The 18,229-nt window shown below is 40.0% G+C and overlaps 2 protein-coding genes across 3 annotated transcripts in view; one reads left to right on the top strand and one right to left on the bottom strand.

Annotated features, from left to right (window-relative positions):
• The window catches only part of cacna2d2a (calcium channel, voltage-dependent, alpha 2/delta subunit 2a), a 208,772-nt gene extending 199,699 nt beyond the window's left edge, over window positions 1-9,073 (top strand). For both annotated transcript variants that reach the window (XM_058404248.1, XM_058404249.1), the window contains 10 exons: window positions 66-160; window positions 759-803; window positions 967-1,038; window positions 1,126-1,278; window positions 1,384-1,436; window positions 1,866-1,921; window positions 3,703-3,829; window positions 4,260-4,369; window positions 5,045-5,124; window positions 5,274-9,073. In XM_058404248.1, coding sequence (XP_058260231.1) covers window positions 66-160; window positions 759-803; window positions 967-1,038; window positions 1,126-1,278; window positions 1,384-1,436; window positions 1,866-1,921; window positions 3,703-3,829; window positions 4,260-4,369; window positions 5,045-5,124; window positions 5,274-5,396 — 914 coding nt within the window. In that variant the 3' untranslated portion in view covers window positions 5,397-9,073. The remainder of the gene's footprint in view (window positions 1-65; window positions 161-758; window positions 804-966; window positions 1,039-1,125; window positions 1,279-1,383; window positions 1,437-1,865; window positions 1,922-3,702; window positions 3,830-4,259; window positions 4,370-5,044; window positions 5,125-5,273) is intronic.
• Window positions 9,066-17,946, bottom strand: abhd14b (abhydrolase domain containing 14B). The gene is made up of 3 exons (XM_058404252.1): window positions 17,433-17,946; window positions 15,100-15,341; window positions 9,066-9,986 (listed from the first exon to the last, which is right to left on the bottom strand). The coding sequence occupies exons 1-3, from the start codon at window positions 17,644-17,646 to the stop codon at window positions 9,804-9,806; spliced, it is 639 nt and encodes a 212-aa protein (XP_058260235.1). The 5' UTR covers window positions 17,647-17,946; the 3' UTR covers window positions 9,066-9,803.
• Window positions 17,947-18,229: the final 283 nt, after the last annotated feature.

Consider the following 18,229-nt stretch of genomic DNA (forward strand, 5'->3'; position numbering starts at 1 on the left):
TTTTTTCATAGTTTTATTGACATTTATTGACTCTCTCTCTCTCTCTCTCTCTCACGCACACTCAGTTGTGGGTGTAAAGTTGGACCTTGAAGTTTGGACTTCAAAGTTTAAGTTCCTTGCCAGCAATCACACCGATAACACTCGGCAGAGTTCTCAAATGGTAAAACACACTCATCCATATACTCTCATTTTTTTCAGATGACGTATGAATATACATACATTGTCTTGGGTAATAAATATGATAAAGGTTGAGACTATTTACCAGCAGCCAGACAAATCAATATTAAGGCAAAGATTCTTCACATTTCCATGTTTTCGGAACTACCATCGTTTCCAGTTTCCAGTCCTGATCATTATTCCTGAGGTTTAGACAAGATGATGTGTATCCTGTATCTATCAATGTGACGACTGTACCAGTCTGAAAAATGACATGACATGTACATGTGGTCTAGTATCACCACATATAGTGAGGGTTGTGTAGTTCAGTGTGATGTGGAGTCCACAACAAACTAAACTACAGCTATCACAAATCACTGAAATAATAGCCCGAGATTCGTTTATTCTGTGAGCAGTTGTTTTATTTCCCTTAGTAATTGATCCCACACTCCTAATACACTTTCCCTGCTCTTTTCTCTGAACAGTGCAAGAATAAAGAGACAGAGTTTTATTTGTATTGAAATTGAGATCAATTTAAAAATGAAGGGCATAAATAAAATTTTATTTGATTAATATTCGTATGGTTGAAATCACTTCCTCAGTGTGGACAAACCAGTGATTGTGAGATGGACTGTGAGGCTCATGAGGTAAGACCACACCCTCTATTTTTCCTAATGACCATTCACTGATTTTTCGCTGATAAATTACCTTTTAAAATGAAAGGTTGCTATTTTTCAGTTTTACATTATTTAAATTTTAACAAATGTATGATTTATGTATCATTTATTGAATCTTGTACTACCTGTGCAGGACTTGCTGTGCTACCTGATCGATGACGGTGGCTTCCTCATCTTGTCCAATCAGATTCAAGACTGGAACAAGGTCAGGAGAAATATATTTTGCTCACATAAATGTATAAAACACACTTTTTTGAGTCTTCAGTCTCACGTTTTGTGTTTTTCTTTATAGATCGGTATGTTCTTCAGCGAGGTGGACCCGGCTCTGATGTATATGCTCTACAACAACTCCTTCTATACCTACACGGAGTCTTATGATTACCAGTCTGTGTGTGGACCTGTGCCTAACAGTAACACAGGAGCAGCACCTCGAGGAGTATTCGTGGTGAGTTAATAAACAAACAAATTCATTCATTCATGGCTGAATAAATAACAGCATGTTCATTTAAGATATAAGGCTTTACTCTCAAACTGTTTTCTTGTCTTGTAGCCCACCATTGCAGACCTGGTAAACGTTGCCTGGTGGACCTCAGCAGCTGCATGGTACGAGACAGAATGAGCAAATGCTAAACTGTAGAGTGTTTGTATTAGAGTCACACACACAAAGCTGATATTACAGATTGTATTTTCAACTCTGGGACTTAACCTGTTTTATTGGATTGCTCCTCCAAGTGAGTTTTTGCTGTGTTTATTAATATGCTATAGATTTATTTTAAGCAGAAGTGAACCAAGCCTGTTATACATTAGTGTCTATGCTCTGAGTTTCCATTGAAGAAGAAATAATGATTTTCATCACCTACTGGGTGTGTGTTAATGTCCATTTATTATCCAGGAAGGGGGTGTGTTAGTTGTGTCACACAGACCTGTATTGTCTGTATCCCACTGAATATATTCAACATTTACTACAATATTTTTAGTGTAGGTTTTTGTTCGATTACATGTTTATTTCATTTTCTTTTCTTTTTCCTGTAGGTCTCTGTTTCAGCAGTTACTTTATGGCTTTGCCTACCATAGCTGGTTCCTTACAGGTATGTTCAATAAAGAGCTTATACAACTCCAGAATTATTGGCACAATTTGTGCAAATGAGTTATTGTTACAAATAATACCTCAGCACGCACATTTAGAAAATATACCGATCAGGCAGAACATTATGAACAGTGAGAGGTGAAATGAATAACACTGATGATCTCCTCATCATGGCACCTGTTAGTGGGTGGGATATATTAGGCAGCAAGTGAACATTTTGTCCTCAAAGTTGATGTGTTAGAAGCAGGAAAAATGAGCAGGCATAAGGATCTGAGCAAGTTTGACAAGTGCCAAATTGTGATGGCTAGACAACTGGATCAGAGCATCTCCAAAACTGCAGCTCTTGTGGGGTGTTCCCGGTCTGCAGTGGTCAGTATCTATCAAAAGTGCTTCAAGAAAGGAACAGTGGTGAACCGGTGACAGGGTCATGGGTGACCAAGGCTCATTGATGGACGTGGTGAGTGAAGGCTGGCCCGTGTGATCCGATCCAACAGACGAGCTACTGTTGCTCAAACTGCTGAAGTTAAAGCTGGTTCTGATAGAAAGGTGTCAGAATACACAGTGCAGGACGGGTCAGGGCTGTTTTGGCAGCAAAAGGGGAACCAACACAATATTAGCCAGGTGGTCATAATGTTATGCCTGGTCAGTGTATGTATTAAATGTAAATTATATGGTCAAAGGTTTTTAGATACTGGACCATCACACTCATATGTGGTTCTTCCCTCAATCGCACACGATTGTCTTGAATGTCTTTCTATGCTGTTGCATTTCAATTTTTCTTCACTGAAACTAAAAAGCCAAGAAAGTTCCAGCTGTTAATGCATTTGTGCACAAAACAAACTCCATCAAGATATGGCTTGCCAAGGAAGAACTCGAGTATCCTGAACAAACCCCACTGAACACCTTTAGGATAAACTGGAACACAGACTATGTACCAGGTCTCCTCACCTGAGTTCAGTACCTGACCTCAGTAATGCTACTGAGGCTGAATGAGCACAAATCCACACTCCAAAATCTAGTGAAAACCTTTCAGACAAGTTCAGGTCATTAGAGCAGATATACTCAAACATCTGGCCATCTAGTTTTGTTGTGAGGGGTCGCCACAGCGGACCAACTGGTCCGTACAACTTGGCACAGGTTTTATGCCGGATGCCCTTCCTGACGCAACCCTCCCATTTTTATCTGGGCTTGGGACCGGCACTGCATCCAGTAGCTGGGGTTTGGGCACTTGCTGGGAATCAAACCCGGGCTTTCTGCATGGTAGGCGAAAAAAACTACCACTGAGCCACCAGTGCCCTTTGGCCATCTAGTGTATAATTGACAAAAAAAAAGGAAAACAAATTGTTTCAAGTTGTTCAGGAATTACCTTTCACCATTTCATGTTTTTCTGGGTTAGTCATTTGGGGATCTACGTGCATTTACCATGAAAAAAGGACAGAAACAGGACAGATAGTTGTTGAGCTACAGAAGTAACAGTTCACAGATATAGAAAATTAATTAGCTGATAAAATATCATGAAAACTAGACAAAAAAAAAGGCCACTGCATGCAAGAAACGTCCCCATGCATATACTGTCTAATATGGATAATGAATCATAAATATTTGGCAGCTGTTGGTTTTGGGTTTTTGTGGAGGTTGATGATATTGTAGTTAAGTAGCAGAATGTTTTAGGCCAGAATATGTTTGCATTTGCGAGGAGGTTAAGACATGATGATCTTTTAATAATACAATAATACAAACCTGCATTCAAATATTTGTGTGTGTGTGTGTGTGTGTGTGCAGATGAAGCTGACGCAGGAGATGGCATGGACTTCAGAGAGACTAGCTGCGTCACAGTACAAAAGCAGTTCTACTTCGGGAACATCAGCAGTAGCTACAGCATAGTGCAAGACTGTGAGAACTGCTCCAGGTCAGATCAAGATCAATCTTTTTTGTCTGTGCTTTATTTATGCTTATATATATATATATATATATATATATATATATATACATGATGCTACAGTACTCTACACTCACTGACCACTTTATTAGGAACATCTGTACACATGATCATTCATCCAATTATTCAATCAGATACCAACAATCATGCCATGATCAGAGTCACAGAGATCACAGTTTTCCCCTTTCTGTATTTGATGTGAATGTTATGCACTATGAAACTCTTGACCTGTATCTGGATTGGCTGAGTGGATAATTGCATGAATATGCAAATGTAGAGGTGTTCCTAATAAAGTGATTGGAGTGTCTTTTCTAACCTGACAGTTTTAGATACAGTAAAATAAAGGATTACGGATTACTATTACGAGTAAACAGATTTCTAAAAGGCTTATGCTCTACAGGTTGATCCATGCCAAGAGATTAAACAACACCAACCTGCTGTTTGTGGTGGCTGAGAAGCTGCTCTGCAACACATGCAATTTTGAGAAACTGTCTCAGGGCGAGAAGGAATGTATCCTTCCACAAATGATGACATTTGGTGACATTTATGCCGAGTTCACGCTGCACGATTTTAGCCCTGATTTTCACTCGAAAACTCACCGACAAATGCCCGAAATCGAAGGTAAATCGGAGCTGGTTCACGCTAGTGACAATCACACAGTGTGAATTATCAAAGACACAATCTGAGAGAATGGCCGATGCATCCCAGATGGCCGTGAAATGTTTGGCATGATAAATATCCGGACCTGTCGGCAATTCAAAATCCTGCTGTGTGATATGAGTTCTGACTGAAAAATACATCGGCGATGACCTACAGCCAATGAGAGAACATAATACAGGGCCACAGGAAGTTTGGGGAGGAGTTATAGACCACAATATCAGCAAGCATGGCTTCAGTTCTGAGAAAGGCTCCTTCTCAGACTATTTAGACCCAAGAAATGGAGAAAGGTTTAGTTGAACTTGGGCAGGAGCACCCATGTCTATTTGATGTTTTATCTGAGCTGTTCCAGGGTTGAGAAAGAAAAAATAGTAAAAGTAGTAAAGTAAATCACAGGACACTATGTACACACACAAAACATGATTCGAAAAGCTCTTAAACTTTCTTAAATGAGCATGTTCGTAAATCTTTTGAAAATAATCTTATCTGTAAACAGTCATCATGAGAATTTCCTTAACACATTTCCAGTAAAACAAGACCCGTGTACGGACAACCAACCAGCTCGGTATAGAAAAGGGCCCTCTACTTGTTTTGATTACAACACTGCAGTACGTAAACCTGCACAAACACACACACATGAAGATATACACAAACTCCACTTATTGACTGAACAACAGAAATACAATTAAAAAAAAATAATAATATAGGTAATGAGTATTTATTACTTTATGTATTTATATATATACCTCTTTTGCAGGAGAATACTACAGATTGTGGGCGAGGACACGCCTTCCGCCCGTCCATCCACACTTTACTCGTCCTCCAGCTCCTTCTCCTGGCACTAATGGCCTGTCCCCATGTTCTGCCTTTCTCTCTTTAACTCCCTCCACTGCCCAGCTCCTGCTCCTCGCCCTAATTCTCATATTTCTCCTTTCCCTTCCCTTGCTCTAGTCATAGGTATTAAAGGGACTTCCTGATGCCCCCATATGGAAGCCCGGCATACTGCATCATCCACTTTGCTTCACAGGTTGCTGCTTAAAGACCGGCGCAGAACTTGTTAATCAGCAGCTTTTCCGGCAGGAGCCCGAAGTTTCCTTGAGGGGGAAGCAGCTGAAGAAGTCAAATATGTTGAAACGCAATCACTTAAGAATTATAAAGGCCACGGCAGGAGAAAAAACATCCATCTAGAACCGACTAATGAAACAGAAGTAGTGTTGAAGAAATTGGAATCCCCCCAGTTCCCCATGGTACAACCTGCCTTTACAGATGTTTGTGTAGGAAATGCATTTTATCAGACGCTCTTCTTTACAGTTTAAGCCATCCTCCTCACTTCTCCTCTTCATCCTTTGACTCGAATTGCCTAATTTGACATGGGGCTAAAGAACTTTCTGCCATTTTCTAGCAATCAGTAAAAAAAATAAATAAAAAATCAAAGAACTTGTGTTCGATTAAACAAAAACAACAGTAAGAACCTGTGAGTATTTAAAGCATACCTGCATATGTTAGGATATAACCAGAGCAGAAAGGCGATAGACGTAACTTCTTTTTTTTAAAAAAATGAATCATTCATCATTTGTTTATATATATGCACTAGATCTAATTCTTGCCAAAATGAGATAGACTTGTGATGTGGTCTTATTTTTCTAGCCAAATTAGGAGGAGGAGAAAAAAGGGGATAAATGCCTTGCAGAAAGAAAGCAAGACCTCGTGTAGAGATCAGGCTCGGATTTCAGTTCGTCTCTCCTTTTTTTTTTTTTTTTGCTGTTCTTTCATTAGTCTTAAGGGCTTCAGTACGCATTTCATTCTGTTTGTCACGTCAGAATACACAGAGAAGCTAAGAAATGGTTTTAATCAAATGTGGAACTTGACCTTAAATGTTGTGGTGAACGTCCAATGTTTAGAAACGAGTGGGAATTGCAGCTTGATCTCTGCCATCATCATCAGTTGTGCATTCTGTGTAGTCTGTGTGTGTTTACAGGGTAGCCATTTTACACCAATGTTTTTACAACAGTCGCTGTTTCAGTCGACTGGTTTGACCTGGCTAACAATCTGTTAGTGAACATTAAAACAATAAACATATTGTTTGCTTTTCAAGGTTAGTCTTATCATTTAGAGTGCACATAATTATGGCTCGAGCTCGTAGTGGAGACTCAGACATCAGTTTGTTTGTTTTTTTTTTTTATTTGATTTATTGTGTATCGATATAATGAAAATCTCGTAAACCCTAGTAAGGGCCCATCTCCTCTAATATTGTTCTCTCTCTGTTGTGCCTTGATGCACTTCTGTATCTTTACAGAGTAGATGCTCCACTTTATAAATGTAGGGAATCTCCTCATGCTGGCACGTAGAGTGATTATTGACTGTACAGCTCCAACATGTACAACATACAGATCACCTCACACAGAGACCTCACTGACTTGTAAACATATGCATTTAAACTATTAGTATATTAATTGCCATAGTTTTCAGATTAAACCTGACGTAGCCTGCTGTCCTAATGGTGAGCTTCTGCCTGTGCAGGCATTTTACTTTTACCCTAGCCTAAGTTCTTCAAGACCTTTAAAGGCATCTTATATATAAAATGACAGTTTATAAGTCTTAGTACAAGAAACGTAAAATATCTCTTGATCTATGATGGTCTGGTTTTCATTTCTTTAGATGTTCCCAGAGGGGCAGCCAATATTATTCTAGTGAACACTAACAAAACTGATCACTGTTTAATACACTGTGGAGTCCACTCTATGTTTAGAATTAAATAGTTACGTATCTCCCCCCCCCCCATTCTTTTTATTCAGCTATGAATATTCAGTATGTAGGGTGGGCAAATTGGTGACTCTTCATTGCCAGCATCCTCTGGTCAGAGGTCATAAAGCTCTTCGCAGTATGTGTATGTGTGTGTCTGGACCCGTGTACGTGTCGTCTGCTAACAATGCACCCAGTTTATCCAGGATGTGTTTGAACAGGTGTCGGAATGAAAAACCAGTGATTTGATTATTAAAGCGTCTAAGGTGTATTGCCAGTGAAAAAAAAAGAGCAATCTGTTCCATTTTCCGTATGTGGTTGAGTCCAAGTCAGTTCTTAAAGCTTGGTCACATTTACATTTGTTTTGGGCTATTTTGCTTTCTTCCCACCCATCCCTTTATGCATTTGTCTGCCTCGAGTCACAATAGCTGAAGAAAGCACGTGCTTGATTAAAAGCATACTCATAACCCCCCCCCCCCCCAACCCCCGTGACTTCATTCACAGTGCGTAATGAGCGATGTAATTGACTGTTACATGAACAGCATAAACTCATAAAAAAACAGATATTTTTTAATTGGTTTGTAATTGCTTCTTCTTTTAAATATCAGCCTTCCATCACCACCAGTGCTAAACAATCATAGTGCAACACTGAGCGTTTGGTGTAAAGGTCAATTATTAATCATTAAGGAGCGTGCATAAATACAGGCCATACCCTAACAGTTATGTGCCCTCTTACTATTCGTATACTGTCATGACCTGATCCCTCACTGGCGTCGAAACACACATCGATATCAAGACGCACAGCACTCACTCCTCTAACTAAACAATACCAAACACTCCCATTTACACACATGAACCCATGCACAGGGAAATGTATGCTAATACATGATAATCTGATAAGTCTAGAAGAGTTAATGCCTTATTCTTTGTCCTCTTGTGAATCACATCCAAACTTTGCCTCTTGATTCGTTTTACAAAAAAAAAAGAAAAAAAAGAACTTGTCCTAATATTAAAAAAAAAATATATATATATATATATATATATATGTCAAAGCTGCCTATGAGATGCTGAGACATTTTGGCTAGACACTGAAATTAAACTGTGAGTGTGCGTCTGTGTCACTATTCCACATACACTGGAACAGAGGTTTGTGTTATTCAGTGGTTTAAAAAAAAATATTTTTTGCCAAAAATGCTGTTAAAAAAAAAAAAAAAAGAAGATAAAAGGAAGAGGTAGTCTGGAGGGGAGATGTCTGTCCCATGATCCACCTTAAAGGGGAGGGTCTTTTTTGTCAGGGCTGCTCCCTCAGCCTTTCCTCTCCTTTAACAACAGCGGAGTAGGTGTGCTTCAGTGGGAGAGCCGCGTGTGTATGTGACTCTGTAGTCCTTAGTCTGGTGCTCTGTGACAAATGTGTGGAAAAAAAAAAAATGAATAAAGAAAAGAAAAAAAGAAAAGTAATCCATCAAAAGGTGAAACTGAATTTAACATTAAATGAGGTTTAAAAAAAAAAAAAAAGAATTAAAATATAGGAACACAGTACTGCTGATAATCATGAGTATGAGGTCTGACATCACAGTGGGAGTTTCTTTAGTTTGTTTGTTGGATTGTGTGTGTGTGTGTGTGTGTGTGTGTGTGGAGCTAACATCACTGGCTCTTTGGACACTGGTCTATGTTGCTCCATTCTTTTGTACAGAAGAAAAAAAAAGTTAAGGGAAACATTTGTAAAATATTGTGTCTGTGACTCCTTGTAAAATATTTTCAAATTGTTTATTACAGAGAATCGGTTATTAAATAATGTTCATATTTTTCACTTCAGTCCAGTGTGTTGTGATTATTTTTTAATGTGCAATCACAGTTGTGTTCTTCAGTACTACATACACAATATCATTCATACATAGTGGCATACATTATTACAATATTTTGGGGCGTTTACAATCAGATAAATGATCAACACTGATTTATTCATTTGATGCAAGACCTGAATTTAAATATTACTCGAAACTCAGTCTGGTCTGTGAGTTTATTGACAGTGTGAGGAGTGTATTGCACAATTACTTTTTTTTTACTGCTGTTGTGTAACGGCTTTGGCCTAAAACACACAAAATGTCTGACATTGAAGTACAACATAAACATTAAAAATAAATTTCAGGTAAAGTAGAAGAAAAGGTGGAAATTTAGTTTTTTGTAATATAGATATAATTATATGATTATTATCTATAATGAAGCAAATCAAATGTGTGTGCACAATATTAAAAAGGTGCTAATAATCAGGTTCAGAGTGACAACGCCACAGCCGTAATTTCCCTTGCTGAACTGGAAGGATGGCCAGTTTCTTTCTCCCTCTGACAGTTAGTTTGATACTAGTTAAAAGGCTGTTAGTGTTCACTTAGGCAGGGGATTTTTGCACTTTCTAAGTGACAGAGGGAGACCTAGATCATGAAGTGGGAATGGTTAAGTGCTAAATTGGGATGAACATACCTTTTTAATCATAATAGAAATCACTATGTAATCACCCCACAGTTAAATGTGATGAGGAGTGTTTAGATTACAAAAGAGTGTGCAAAAACTCAAGAACGGCTTTATGCCAAGTCACTGGGTCGTCAAGGTAACAGGGATGCCCAGCCCCCTGCATCACCACCACCTTGTGATTGGGCAGATTCTTCAGGTTGTTCAGTGACACTTCTCCTAACTGAGTGTCCTGATCTCCATACACGATAAGAGTAGGGACCTATGGAAAAAAAGAAAACAATCTAAGGCATGACCATTACACCTCAGAAATGCATTTGCTACAACTAAATAAATCTTTTAAAGCCATATTAACTATGCCATATTTATCACAAAGATGTCCAAAGATACACTATATTGCCAAAGGTTTTGGGATGCCCCTCCAAATCATTTAATTCAGGTGTTGTTTTTCAGGGGTTGGGCTTGGCCCCTTAGTCCCAGTGAAAGGAACTAGACATTTGGATAATTTAATGCTCCCAAATTTGTTCATAAAAGGTCCATAAAGACATGACCTCAACCCGATAGAACACCTTTGGGATGAATTAGAGCGGAGACTGTAAGCCAGACCTTCTTGTCCAGCATCAGTATCTGACCTCACAAATGCGGTTGTAGAGGAATGGTCAAAAATTCCCATAAACACACTCCTAAACCTTGTGGAAAGCCTTCCCAGAAGAGTTTAAGCTGTTATAGCTGCAAAAGGGAGGGCTAACTCCATATTAAATTCATGGGCATGTAAAGACAGACGTCCCAGTTTTGGAATGGCTCAGAATCTCCACTCAAATTCATACCAGAGGTGTTCTATCAGGTTGAGGTCAGGACTCTGTGCAGGCCAGTCAAGTTCCTCCACACCAAACTCGCTCATCCATGTCTTTATGGACTTTGCTTTGTGCACTGGTGTGCAGTCATGTTGGAACAGGAAGGGGTCATCCCCAAACTGTTCACACAAAAATGTCTTGGTATGCTGAAGCATTAAGAGTTCCTTTCACTGGGACTAAGGGGCCAAGCCCAACCCCTGAAATCAATGATTTGGAGGGGTGTCCCAAAACATTTGGCATTTTATTGTGTATTCAGAATTGAGCTAATTCTAACCCTAACTCTTACCCTATTTAATTAGTTATTTGATTATTTAATCTTATACCATAATACGTTATCATCATATTACATTATTAGTAACTTGATTAATGATAAAAAGCATGATTAATCTTATTAATAACTTGTTTTATTATCAAGAATGAATTAGGCATAAGAAAGGCTTCCGTTGAAAGTTCAAAGTTAGTAAAATCTTGCCGAAGAAACTGGAGGCAGGAGCATCAAGTTGAACATCCAGGTGCTTCTGTAAATTTCAGGTAATGTCAAAAACGACACATGGATATTTCATTTGGTAGCCATGGAAAGGCAGGAATTTCACACCACTTGTTGAACTGAAGTTTCCATTACCTTCCATTATATTTCCTCTCATTCTGGATCATCAGGGCTGTTTCTTTTAGAACTAATGGAGGCCATATTTCAAGGTCAACAAAAGAACTCGTAACTCATCCAAATGGGTTGCCCTGCCTGACAATAACAGACAACAATCTTAAATAGTGCCAATAGAATAGTCTAATAAAATAAAGAATCACTGAAATGTTGATAATATTCATCATTAAATTAGTCAAGTGTTGATACTGAAGGTGTGCATGGGACATTTTTGTAATTGCAGTCCCACCAGCTCCCAAAGGAAATCAGACCAATTCTCATATCGGCCCTGGTTTAATTCCCAGGCAGGGAGCTAACCGAGCCACTGAAGAGTTAACTCTCAGTGCCGGTCCCAAGCCTGGACAAAATTGGAGGGTTGCGTCAGGAAGGGCATCCGGTGTAAAACCTGTGCCAAATCGAAACATGCGGACCAAATGATCCGCTGTGGCGACCCCGAAAAGGGAACAGCCAAAACAACAAAAATGAAATTAAAAGTAAAACATAAAAAAAAAAATAGAATGCTGTACTATTAATAATATTTGCTGAGCAGGGAAAAAATAAATAGACAAAAATATAGAAAATACATGGATACAGTACATGTGTTGATATGAATGAAATTACTATTTATATATAATAGTCATGAAGTAGCCTGCAGAAAGAAGCTCCTCCTTACCCTCTCTGTGTTTGCTTTCAAGAAGCGGAAGCGATTCCCTGACGGCAACAGAGAGATGAGACAATTGATTGGATGGCTGAGGTCCTTCACAATCTTCCTGTCCTTGACCCAGCACTGCTTGCTGTAAATGGACTACAGGTCTGGGAGCTCAGTGTGGATGGTACGCACAGCTGATCGCACCACCCTCTGGAGAGCTCACCAATCCTGCTTGGAGCTTTTCCACCACCAGGCTGTAATGCCTCCTGGCTCTCATTAGTGCAGGTGTAGAAGGAGCTTAGCACCTGAGCTCTTTAAGGTGGTAAATACACTGCCAGGCCTTTTTCACCAGGGTTTATGATAACACAATCATGACCAGTCTTGTGTGATATGTACACCTAGGTATTAAAAGCTGTTCACTTTCTCCACTGGGGTAACATTGATCGTAAATGGCTGTTGGTTCCTCTCCTGCTTTGTGCCAAAGTCCACTAAAGTTCTTTTGTCTTGCTGATGTTCATATGGAGAGTGTTCTCTTGGCACCACATCTCCAGGTTTTTATAACTCCTCTAGGTAGGCCATTTCGTTTGCTGGAGATCAGGCCCACCACAACTGTGTCTTCAGCAAACTTGACAATGGCAGTGGAGTTGAAGTGAAGTGTCCACACAGTCATAAATGTACAGTAAGTACAAGAGGGGACTCAGAACACAACCCTGAGAGACTCCAGTGCTGAAGGTGAGGGAGAGCGAGACATGCTTGGTCAGCTGTACTGCTTGTGTTCTGTCTGTCAACGTCCTGTTGAAGATCCACTGGCAGAAGGACAGGCTAAGTCCAAGGACCTATAACTTGGAGGTGAGTTTGGAAGGAATTATGGTGTAACTGTTGTTGACAACTAGCATTTTGACATAATTCCCCCTTCTGCTGTCCATGTGACTCAGGGCTGTATGAAGGAGTTATGTAATGGAGTCCATTGTAGAGCAGTTGGGATGGTACACAAATTGTAGAGGGTCCAGCATGTCAGGTAAAGAGTCTGACTAGTCTTTCAAAGGTCTAGATAAAGACTCTGACCAGTCAAAAGAAGATAAAGAGCTCTGTAAGCTGCAGCCTCAAAGCAAGCATAAAAAGTTTTCAGCTTGTCTGCCAGGGAAGTGTATATAGGGTATATTCACCATTCCGTAAGATGGTCTTTCACAGGCTTCCGTGTCTGCCTAAAGATGAATGTAAAGGCTGCTATGGCCGAGCTAAATTCCTGAGGAAGGTAAAAAGGGCATGAACTCCAGGTAGCCTGTACAGGAGCATGAAAGAGGTAGAATGCTTAAAATGCAGCATTGGGTCCAGGTTTAGAAACGGCGATAGGTGAGTGGATTGTAAATCAATAACCAACAATAAGATTGTCTTTGTTGTAAGTGTTGGTGTCCATGGTCAAAAGAAAAAGCGGTTAAAGAGGCGAGAATTGCAGAAAATAAACAAAAAAACACACAAAGCATGACAGCAGACATCACCAGAGCCATTTTGGATGATGTCATCTTAAAAGAAGGTGATGTTGAAGAAGAAGCTATGTCCATACAGCAGGAAAATCTGCTTGCACATAGACGAGGGATGCAAGAGTGTGAATGGTACTTGCAAACATGCCAGTATGTTAGGTCTGGCCCTTTGAGCAACCCCACAATTTCATGGTAGTCTGTTGTGGCACAGTGACCAGTTCATATGGGAGTACAGCTGTGGTTTGATGGGTAGTGGGCAGAGAGGGCCTATCATTAACAATAACACAAGCACATCAATTGTCTCTTCAGCCAGATGCTAGCTATCAACACGCCAGTTACACAACATATCCGAAGTGCTGTAGTATGTATGCCCTATTTGTGAAGCAGATTGGAGAGTGAATTGTCTGTCTGTTCACAAACAGTTGAATGTCCACTTTTCTGAAGGCAATCCATATGGGCTGAACTACCTAAAGTGTCAGTCACCACAACGCTGAGACACTATTAACGCTGCATAACTTAGTCAGGCTGATAGCTAGGCTGCTCCTAAAACAAGGGTTAATCTGTTCTTTTTCAGACCTTACTTGCCCAACCCCATTATCACTAATGTTTTTTTCCCTCTGCAATTTAGCTATGGCATGTGTTTATTTTCAGGTATGATAACTTTTTATGAATCATCTGATTTGTCCCATACTGTATCCTGATTTGTCCCTGACTGTATCCTGATTTGTCCCTGACTGTATCCTGATTTGTCCCTGACTGTATCCTGTTTAATGCTATCGTTCTGTTATTGAGGTTTCTAAAAGCAAACTTCACAAGTGTAATGGTTAGATGATTAATTCACAAATGACTCACTCCTCTTAGCGAGTCTAAGCTAAACACGTTGGTATTATTTGATGAGCCAAGTTGGAATTTCCTGGTATTTCAGTACAATCAATACTGGATTGCATGATCAGGCTACAAATTTGGGCAAACCATGTAACTGAATAAACAGACTCAGTTAACTCAGTTTATCCTTCAAGGCTTGTCCTGCCAGGCACAGTAGATGGTGTGTGTGTGTGTTCTGGCTTCTGTCAGAACTATTTAACACAGCCCTCTCTTTTGGATTAATAGTTGAATACAGGAATTCTGTAGCTACTAGCAGTTATGGCCATTATCTTATTAAAGATTAAGAGCAGCTGAGTTCTGTGTTAGGGATAGAACTATGTGGCACTATAGATATGGGGTGGCTTTGCATCTCTCGGAGGAAGAATGTGCTTGAAGAATTGACCAAGAGCAATTTAAATAGGGGAAAACAACAGTATGAATGGGACATTTTTAATGGCCACCCACATGGAATCAAAGCCATGGGGTGGAATACTCCACTAGTTTTGAAGGAAATATTCATGAAAAAAACAACAAAAGTTGATAAGTTTCTATTGTACAATGATGGTATATTATCTGAATCTGGACAGAATGCTGCAGAAAAAAATAATGATTAATGAACAACTGCTGGCAACACTCTGTATGCAGAAACATTGTACTCTAATTATATTTTGAAAACATATTCTGTCTGATTTTTTAGAATGTTTTATTAATATTTTACTCTTTCTTAAAATGGAAATAAAAATTGTAAAATGGTGGCTGGCCCAGTACCAGGTCAAGCCAAGTTTGAGATGTTTATCACAATAAATATAGACACTGCATCCCATAAATCACAAACATGCATGCATGCATACACACACACACACACACACACACACACACACACTGACCTGTACAGCTTTGTACTGTTCAGCCTTGAACTTGTCTGTGCAAATGGGAGCTACAGGAATATAGGCTTTCAACTGCTCAGAGTGCTGGAAGAGAAAGGGCAGCGAATACATGCCACTGAGAGAGGGGCTGATCACCACTACTGGTCCGGTGTTCAATCCATCACAGACCTGCTTCAGAAACAAAGCAGGGGCTGGCTCACCTACCGCTGCAGGGGCCTCTGCTGCCTTCGACTCACCCAGGCCTACACAAGGAGAAAAAAGGCAAAAATAATGTAGCATGGGGTGTAACTGGGAAGAACAAGTCATGGTTTGTACGTATAATGTGTTATTTATTGAAACTAAACATGGACAAGATAGCATAAGACCAAATACTGCTCTATTTACAAAGAGAAACTGAACTGCTCTTCCTTTAAAGTCCTGCCAGTCTCAGATGCTAGGACTTTTCTCATATCCAACCTCTCCTGCAGGGTCAATACAATGATAATGATAGCTTGTAATTTACTGACTATACAAACATCAAAACTTTTGCCATCTTCAACTCATTATGATGTGAATGGAGCTTGAATTCACCTCACTGTGGACCAGGTAGAGATTTTGCTCACAAGGTCCCACATTTCCTCCTTTGTTGTGGAAGGTTAGGGTAGCTAGCTATGTGATTGGGTCCATGCCATCCAGCTGACACAGCACCATGAGTTGCTGTTCATGCCTCCCAAACCTCAGGTTTGTGGAAATGGTTGTTTTTACAGAACCCAAACCTTACTTTATGCCCACCATTTGGATTCCTGCCATATGGTGCCTCTCTGTAGGCACTAAAATCTGAAGTGCCCCATCTGCTTACAGATGTGGCATGCCATTCTGGACCAACCTGTGTCTTCTTCCCTTTGCTCATTATTGCTGCCATTACCATGCACAGGAGTGTGAAGCTGGTTACAACTTCAACCCAGTATCACATCCATCTCCTCTGCCAGCTGGAGCATCTCACTCAGCAATTTTAGCCTTCCTTTAAGCTGCATCTGCTGTTGGAGGCATGCTGGTTTTAGTGCTCATAGAAATGCATATAGGACCAAGCTGTCATGGGTCATTGCTGGAAATTACCCATAGCTGAAAACTACCCAGCTTCTCTTTGTGTTGCTGTTCTGTGGATCTCTTCTCTTCCAGTACAGGGCTAAACACACTACCTATAGTAGTGCTACCACTTTGAGCACAGTTTATCAATGTCCTGCACTCACCATCAGTGTATAATTCACTGATCAACATTATTCCCAACAACCAATCCCTGATCACCATTGCTCATAGTTCGTCCTACTCTCACGACCTTTCGTTCTTTTTTTTTGGATCATTTTAATGATTAGGATCTTTGAATCTCGTTCAGCAAAATGAACTAATCTTTTTTTCAAGTCGCATCATTCATTTCAGCAGAATGTAATTACAATGTTAAGTGTTAATAGCCAATTACCTCGACACATTTACTTACACAAACATTGATCACATTTAGAATAAGACCAAACTATAAATCAACCTAACAAAGGCAGCTTAGCGATGCTGGGGCTTGAACCCCGATCTTCCACAGAGTCTTAACCACTTGAGACACCACTGCCCCCTAAATAACTGACTGTGTGTGTGTTTGTAAGGACGACTGGGAATTGTTAACTGAGTTCTGTATCCAATAATGCGTCACGTCACGTGACAAAAGAACGAACGACTCAGACCCGAAGACTCGGGGGATGAACTGATCATGTCTGCATAGCCGAAGCCTATGAGCCTGTCACGTGATGAACGAACGACTCGGGAAATGAACTAATCATGTTTCCCGCACAGAACCGATAGGACTTCGCGCATGCGCAGTCAATCCAAAAATGAACGAATCGCTCCCTCTGAGACGACTCGTTGTTCACGAGTCATATTAAGGATTCGACACATCACTAATTTACACGCCATAAGAGCACGTTTCTTTCATAACTACCAACCTTTCCCTGTTGTGGGTAGTTGAGTAGTTTGTAAATGCGTAAAAGGTTTATTTTGTGCATGGTGCCATGACAAAAGATGTTTCTTTTTGTGTATAAGTAATTAGACTCGGATAATACGCTTTTTTAAATACAAATCTTTAATTGAAAATACGATGTGCAATTGATCGTGATGAATACATTCATATACAATATTAGTTTATGATCTTATCTGGCAGTATTTGAATACGTATACCGAGATAAAACAAACAAACAAACTTTTACCCTGATGATAAGGTTGCACTCTTGTTAACAGGTAACAAACTTTTTAAGTGATTTTGATGATGATATTCGTGTAAAAGAAAAGTAAAGTGTGCGTGTGTGATGTACCTGGCAGGTCTATAGCCAAGGCCCGGTGTCCAGCCGCGGCCAGGGCGCTGAGAGTGCCGATAGTGAGCCAGTTGTGTGAGGAGAAGCGAATCCCATGCAGCAGCAAAACACACAGCTTCTGCTGTCCAGCTGAGGGAAGAGCCTCTCGGTAAAACAGAGACTCACTACACATCCCCACACTCACTCTTCCCTCAGATATTGTAACCTCCGACATCCTGCTGAATAAAGATAGTCGTGCTATAGAGGGTGATAATGTGCGTCAGGTGGCTATTTAATAATTCTCACACCTAGAGCAAACACAGAGCAAAGTTCACACCCGGACTAGCCTTTTTACTCTTGAATGCCCCGAACAGTTAAACCTGCTAATGAAATGATTAAGAGTTTAGTCTAGTTTAGTTTAGTAAGAGAATTAGTCTGAATGTTGCGTTTGGAAACTGTCAAAAAGTGCAAGAAAATCAAACGAGTCGTGTCAGAGGCGCTCGTGCACCCGAGAACCGGAAGAGACGCGTGAAAAGAAAATGAGGAAAATGGGCGAAGGCGGGACTCTAGTGGCTCGTGGGAGAACAACAGCCTAGTGCACATGTTCGTGTTGTTGAATTCATCAACAATTGCGTACAAAATAATGGTTGTAAAAAAATATGGACCAAGTGTTCATTTATAGCCAAACATAAATTGGTAAAGCATGATACTTAAGCATTTAAAAGAAAAATGAAGAGAGAAATGAAGGAAAACTAGTACATTAATCACTTACATACAACTTACATACAGTTACCCACAAAACAAAAAAGCGATACTTT

Source organism: Hemibagrus wyckioides, linkage group LG11 (assembly GCF_019097595.1).
Source record: "Hemibagrus wyckioides isolate EC202008001 linkage group LG11, SWU_Hwy_1.0, whole genome shotgun sequence".
NCBI classification, from domain to species: Eukaryota; Metazoa; Chordata; class Actinopteri; order Siluriformes; family Bagridae; genus Hemibagrus; species Hemibagrus wyckioides.